The sequence below is a fragment of the Microtus pennsylvanicus genome, chromosome 1 (genome assembly GCF_037038515.1).
Source record: "Microtus pennsylvanicus isolate mMicPen1 chromosome 1, mMicPen1.hap1, whole genome shotgun sequence".
NCBI classification, from domain to species: domain Eukaryota; kingdom Metazoa; phylum Chordata; class Mammalia; order Rodentia; family Cricetidae; genus Microtus; species Microtus pennsylvanicus.
In genome coordinates, this window is record NC_134579.1 from 37,254,124 (window position 1) to 37,261,819 (window position 7,696).

Genomic DNA, 7,696 nt, shown 5'->3' on the forward strand with positions numbered 1-7,696 from the left:
TCACCCGATTAATAGTTTCTTTTCCTGTGCAGGCCTAACAGTTTCATTAAGTCTCATTTGTCAATTGTTGACATTAATTTTTGGACAAAGGGAGTCCTATGAGAGAAGCACATTCTTGTACCTATATCATATAGTATACTGCTTATGTTTTCTTTTGGTATTTTTTGATGGTACATTCTGGCTTTTATTTAAAAAGCGATTTAATTCAATAATTCAACTTGTTACTACTTGAGAAGTACACTGACTTCCCAGTATTGGATGGCAATGAGGTTTAAGCAGTCTTCCTTGCTCTCGGTTCCCTCTAATAGAAAACAATATGGAAACTCAGCAGTGAACATCTTCTGCTGCTTATGTAAACTCAGCTCCAGGAGGATAAAAAATGTGAGAACATATGTAAGTCCTATTCAAAGCGTTCCCATTTCCAACACTGTCCTCTAACAACACAGTATACCATCTGTTTCCTCACTGACCAGTAAACTCAAAATGAAGATAACAGGATCCTCACTGATACCATTCCTTGTAAGTTTTTACATACTGTTTTATATACAAATGTGTGCATATAATACGCACACAGAGATAATAGTGTTAAGAATTGAGAATGAACACCAATATCCATAAATGACATGTCTGTATTCTGAGACCCTATTAAAACCAGTTAAAAACATCTCATAATACATGTGCGTTAAGGAAAGCTCCCAAACTGGCCAGCTCCTAAAAACCAAACAAACCTCTGGTGCTTTCACTTCCTCTCACTCCTCTAATTAGGATAAGAAGGAGACCAATGAATTCTACCGTCAGGAATTTACTAAATACTGGTGATTTCTACTAGCCAGACTCAGTTCTGCAAGCCAACAGGTGAACCAGGGGTCATTGTTCATTAGGAGTCCGGAACATTTTCAATTCATGCCTTCATTTTACCTGTAGACTTCAATATATGCAGACCAAATAGGGCCGGCTCTGAGGTGGCCTCTCATTCTGGCTTTGGAATTCCTCTCTCAACTTCACCCTGGCTATTGTGTTGATACTGATAAACAAACTTCTTTTTCAGAGCCTCTGTTATTAGGGCAGCAGGGTCAGTAGTATCCACTGGCCTAGGCTTTACATCTTTCTCCGACCTCTTTTTTGTTTGTTTGTTTTTTGCTTTTGTTTTTTGTTTTTTTCGAGACAAGGTTTCTCTGTAGCTTTGGTGCCCGTCCCGGAACTAGCTCTTGTAGACCAGGCTGGCCTCGAACTCCCAGAGATCCTCCTGCCTCTGCCTCCCGAGTGCTGGGATTAAAGGCGTGCGCCACCACTGCCCGGCTTTCTCCGACCTCTTAAATGACTGCAGTTTCACACTATTCATGTCTATAAGGATCTCTAGCATATTTGACATGTCAGGCAGCTTTGAGTGGCTCGTAGCAAAAGTCTTCCCATTTATTGAGTCTTTGCTCTCATCACTCTTTAATCAGATCAACAGCAGACATACTTTGGTGGAGCATTGATGGACGGGGAGGAGGGGGAGGATGGAAGAGGGGGAAGAGGTGGTGGTGTTATAGTAGAAGAATCTAAATGACCTGCACTAAGACTCTGTTGCTCCTTCTGCTTCAAAATCTTGGCAATCTGAGCTCTAAGGGCAGCAAGCTCATTCTCAGGAGCAGATATCTTCTGCAAGGCCTCCTTACTGGCCAGTGTTGTCTTTGGAGGAGGCTCATCTTGAGACAAGTTTGGTAAGGAAATGTGCCTGCTTGGGGGCTTCTCAAAGCAAGGAAGGTCATCCTCAAAGGGAGACTTGGACCTGACCTCTGCTCTGAGTCTTGTTGAGCACTCCCCTTCTTCTGTGGCTATCCACCCAACATCAGCAAAAGATGTCACCACATCCTTTCCTGGGTGGGTGGGACAACATTCTGTTGCATGGCTGGTAAGCTGACATTGAACTCTCGGACACTGAATCAGAGACAAGTTGGTACCAATCTTCCTTACAATACTTCGAGGTGAACCATATGGCTTTCCAGACCAAAGTACCAACTGCTTGCTGACCCCAACTCGCTGAACCACCAACCTCAGCAGGCACTTAATCCAGCCCAGCATTTAGTGTCTGCATCTTCCCAACCTTCAGTTCAAGTGCTTCAGGATTCCATAGCAGTATATGGTCCATAGAGCACACTCCGCTGCGCCGCAGCCCACCTTCTTCTAGTATTTTAAAAAGAACTACAGCCAGGACTTTTACTAATATTTCTATAATTAGGCTTATTATCTACTCTAGTTAGTATCTATCTTTGTTATCTTTATTTGCAAATAGGATTTTCTGTGTCATAAGGCCAGATGGGCTCTACTAAAGCTTAACTATTTTCAACTTATATTACAACAGATAAATTCATTATCGTATGTAACCGATACATTTATAATTGTGCCTTTGTTGATAAATAAAAAAGATGTACAGTGCAAATTTTACTTTGGGGAAAAGTAAGCATAAAAATATTTCTGAATGTTTTATTATCACTGGAGGATGGCAGAGTAGTATTAAAAAAACTGAGAGTTGTGATCATTTGGAATCTAGTCTTTTTTTTAATCTACTATGTTTGTTGTTTTTGTTTTGTGTTTGCTTTTTCACCAGTCTCTCCTTAATCTTTCATTTTGCTTTCTTCTTTCACCAAAAATAAGGGCCTGGTTTGCAAGAACCCTTCCACAGTCTTCTGGGAAATTGGATGTTTATGTTACCTAAAAGCATTATTTTTATTTCAGCCTCTTTAGTCTATTTAGACAAAATTATCTCCCTCCTGACTTTTTTAGGCCTCCAAAGCTACCTCTTCTCTTTCCTACCTTCTACTTTCTTTCTATCATCTTTATACCAATCACTATACTTACTGAATTTTTTCTTTTTTATTTATGGATATATAAGGATATAATATGTTAGTATACAAGGGCAATTGAATTCTATTCCATCAAAACACTGAAGAAGACATATTTATCAGCAGTTAATGAAACATTTCCTAAAATTTAGCATATATGAGGTGACAAAGCAAATATTTTAAAAATTTAGAAAACATTGAAATATTTTAATATCCTCTATATAACAACAATAAACTGAAATTCACAAACTCACTGAGATTATATAACACATCACAGAGTAATACATGGGTCACTATAGCAATCAAGAGGGAAATCAAATGAATCTTAAGTAAAAATACAAAAAAACAAAAGCTTGTATTTTACAAAAAAAAAGCAATCTTAAGAAGAAAGTTTGGTGTAGGAGGTCCTTCTGTCTATGTGTTGCTTTTATTGGTTAATGAATAAAGAAACTGGCTTCGTTTAAACCACCACAGTATCGAGGTTTCGGGAGAGGTGTCATGGTCCTATTGCTTCACCATTTATACTGGTATACACTCAGTATACCAGGGATCAGGGATGCATTGGAATTGCAGGAAGAAAGATCATGTTTTGCATGGATGTTAGATTGGGGAATTTATAAAGAATAATCAATTAAATTTTTAAGGAAAACTCAGCAGTAAAATGTTTGTTTCCTAGTGAAAAATTCAAAAACATAAATTTAAAGCTTTCTGTCAAATTTAACTGGTGTAGTTATATTTCAAAGGGCTGGAATTTCTCAAAGACTCCCACTTCCATAACATTCTAGATCCTAGCTAAAACAGAGAAATGATTGAAAGTAAGGATTATTTTATTTGCTCTGTCCTGCCTCCATGGAAAACTATTCTTACTATGGAGGCTCCATTCATTTTCAGAATGCAATTTCAACAAGGAAGCAGGTCTGCTCATACAAGCATAGCAGGGGAACAATGTCCCCTGAGGTGGTATTTTTCAGTTTCTTTGTGATTTTTCCTCTTTGTGATTTTTCCTGGACCTTGGATCCAGCTGGTACTTGATTTCATAAACAAATACTACTCAGTACAAGACAATCTTTTGTTTGTTATTTATATTTTTAGAGGTTTTTCTGTCAGAAGAAATATGACATTGGTTTTGAGAGCAGACAAGTCACCATAGCATACAGATGTTTCTGTGATTGTTTCCTGGTCAGTAAGGGAAAATGCTTTTTGTTCTTTTTTCTATAAATACAATTATTTCTTTGGAAAAAAATGGCTTGGCCTGATAGGGTAGAACAGAGTTAGGTGGGGAAAACTAAACTGAATACTGGGAGGAAGAAGGCAGAGTTAAGAGAAGCCATGGAGCCACTGCCAGAGATAGACATGCTGAAACATTGCTGGTAGATCACAATCTTGTTTGTAGTGATATACAGATTAATAGAAATGGGTTAAATTAATATGTAAGAGTTAGCCAATAAGAAGCTAGAGCTAATGGACCAAGCAGTGATTTAAGGAACACAGTTTCTGTGTGATTATTTTGGTTCTGGGTGGTCAGGACAAACAAGCAGCCTGCTGCTACAGAAGTTTACAGCTCTAAATAAATAAATAAACTAATTATGTACATTAGGATGTTAGCCAATAATAGCAAGCCAAGCCTAAACACAGTTTACATATAAAATTTATTAAGATTATAATACTATAGTAAAATAAAAAGGACAAATTTCAAAGAATCAATGAAACAATGAATATCACCCAGAATAATGTTAAGGGTATGGTGAAAAAGTCAATTACTTTCCAAATTATTTCCATTGAATTTATTATTCTTGGTATATAAAGTATTATACAAAGACTCTGAAACACTGCAATGCTGGAGTATGTCATTCTTTAAAGCATTAAATGAGAAGCCTTCACTGCATCTAAAAAATCTACTTCATTGACACAGAATAATAAAGTACTGAATTATAAATAAACAATAAAATTAGCACAGCTAAGAAAAATACATTGATACGTCCTCATAAAAAATAATGAATATGATTATAACCAGTTAAGGGAAAAAATAATTTTATATAAATGTGTTAGAAATATTTTTATTATCACTATAGTAAGAAAGCAAATATTTCAATTTTAGATGACTTTAAATGTGGATCATACAGTAGCAAGAAAAATGCTATGCAAGACAACAAATATATTAAAACAATTTTACCATTTAATCCTATATACTGCCTTATTGCTTCTGCTGCAAGTGAGGCTGGCCTCTCAGCAGTGGCCTTTTCTAGTGTAGCATTAGCTCCAAATCTTAGCATCTCCATCACCCTGTCATGCCTTCAAAACCAGCAGCATCTGGGAAACTCTCACACATTATCAAATAGAGTTGCCAGCACAAAGAATAGTCTTGGCTCTGTCTTTCTGTGTGTTGATCAGGAGGAAGTATTTCCCAAATTTTTCCTCAGTTATGCTGGTCTCTTCTGAATCACAGCTGATTCTTCAGCTGCAGATAACCAGTATAGATTGTTCCAACAAGGCAAAAGCTTCACTTTAGTGGTTCTGAAGTATTGTTAGTCAAAGTCAGTTTTCAGCTAAAACTGACCAGAATCAGGAATTCTTAATTAAAAATATTATGTAATATACTTATAGAGCCTTTTCTTCCCTCTGAAACTTCACAAGCTAGGCCTCCACCATCAGCATTAGTCTCCACATTTTTATTTTCTAAGATCGCATAGAACATTCCACTGAGCTCTAAGCAGTCCATAACTTTTTCACTCCAAAATTCAAATGCCAGCATGATTTTGGTTTTCCAGCTTCTTTGTCTCTAGTACCATTAGTTCAAAGCTATTATTTTTATTTTTTAAATTTTTTTATTCATTTTACATACCAACCATGGTTCCCCTGCCCCTCTTCTCCACATGCTCCCTTCCATCTCCACCCCCCACCCACTCCTCAGAAAGGGTAAGGTCTCCCATGGAGAGTCAACAAACTCTGACACACTCAGTTGAGATAGGATTAAGCCCCTACCCCTGCACTGAGGCTGAGCAAGTAATCTGACCAAAAAGTCAGCTCATGCACTAGGGATACATCCTGGTCCCGCTGCCAGGGGTCCCACTTTCATGAAAGGCTATACCCAACAATAAAGTAATAATAAAATTACAAATTTTAGAATTGCAAAAGTTGGATGCCCAATAAACATAAAGACATGATCAACTTCAGTAGCAATAAAGAAAACTAAAATTGCAGCAATTGCCAGGTTTTTTTTGGGGGGGGGTATTGCATTCACAAAAGTACCAAAGATCTCACAATGACAAATATTGGTCCAAATAAAGAACATTGAAAGTAAAACTGCTAAAATTAATTACTGAATGTATATTTCCAGTTAGAAGTATGTTCAGTGAGGAGAAATTCATTTTGTGCTTGTAGTGAACATTTTATTCCACAGCTTTGCCATACAAGTTTTAATCTCAAGGTTTCTCAGGGTATATATTAAAGGATTCAACATAGGAGTGAAAATTGTATAAAATACAGTAATAAATTTATCAGTAGGAAAATTAGAGACAGGTCTAACATACATAAAAATGCAAGGAACAAAGAAGAGGACAACCACCATGATGTGTGAGCTGCAGGTGGACAGAGCTTTGTGTCTCCCTTCCTGACTGTGAGTCTTAAGAGAGTTTAAAATGATTCCATAGGAGACAAGGAGAAGGATGAAGACCACTACAGACATTGCTCCATTATTGGCAACTACAGTGAGGCCTAGAAAGTAGGTGTCCGTACATGCAAGTCCCAATAATGGATACATGTCACAGGCAAAGTGGTCAATGACATTGGGTCCACAGAAAGGAAGTATATACACAGAGATAACTTGAAGCAGAGCATGAGCAAATCCTCCAACCCAAGATGCCAAGAGCAAGAGAATACAAACCTGACGATTCATGATGGTCAAATAGTGCAGTGGCTTGCAGATGGCAGCATAGCGATCATAGGCCATCATCACCAAAATGAAGACCTCAGCACCACCAAATAAGTGCTCCACAAAAAGCTGAACTAGACAAGCTGTGAAGGAAATGGTCTTTTTATCACAAACTAAGTCTTTAAGCAACTTGGGCAAGATGGCAGTGGAATAAACAGCATCTGTGAGTGACAGAAAGGCAAGAAAGAAGTACATGGGAGAGTCCAAGGAGGGGCTGGCAATCACTGTCCCCACAATGAGCAGGTTGCCCACCATTGTCACAATGTAGATGAGTAAAAATATGACAAACAATGCTTTTTGGCCAACAGGGTCCTGAGTGAGGCCCAGGAGGATAAACTCTGTAACATTGTTTTTCTGTCCCATTTACTCTACTATTATACTTGTTTCAGAGATATCAGCTCAGCAGAACAGGACCTCACATTGTGACCTACACCTACATTTCCTTTATGCCAGAAGGCACATCTTCATTAGCATCTTCTAAGTGGTGAACTTCAGTGTTTCTTCAGTAACCATCTGTTGAGTTCCTCTTGGGGGTTCTCCAGAGTTCTGCTCTAATAATTTTACACACATTAGTATTTCTCTCAAAATGTAAAACTCGTTATTAAAAACACATTACATCACAAAACACTGAGGAAGCATTACTCCTTTTAAGATAAATAGAAAACAGTGATGTCAATAAACCCTATGACTATCAACTAGTATACACAGGGAGTTAGCTAGTAACATCTTAGCAGAAAATGTCATAATATGATCTGTACATCACCCAAAACAAGAATGGTCCTGGATCATCCCCTCAACACTATTATATTGTAACTAAATATATTTCAAAAGACTTCTATTGTTCAAATATCTTTTATTTAGTCTCAAAAGACTTTCTTTGTACTGTATCTAATAACGCTAACATTATTTTGCACAGAACCACCGGTGTTAATTATTT

The 7,696-nt window shown here is 37.4% G+C and overlaps 1 protein-coding gene and 1 pseudogene across 1 annotated transcript; both read right to left on the reverse strand.

The window, feature by feature from the left end:
• Positions 1-877: 877 nt before the first annotated feature.
• On the reverse strand, positions 878-2,067 carry LOC142839021 (mitochondrial fission regulator 1-like; annotated as a pseudogene).
• A 4,125-nt stretch (positions 2,068-6,192) lies between these two features.
• Positions 6,193-7,122, reverse strand: LOC142847910 (olfactory receptor 4A5-like). Its single transcript, XM_075969613.1, has one exon. The coding sequence runs from the start codon at positions 7,120-7,122 to the stop codon at positions 6,193-6,195; it is 930 nt and encodes a 309-aa protein (XP_075825728.1).
• Between the last annotated feature and the right edge of the window lie 574 nt (positions 7,123-7,696).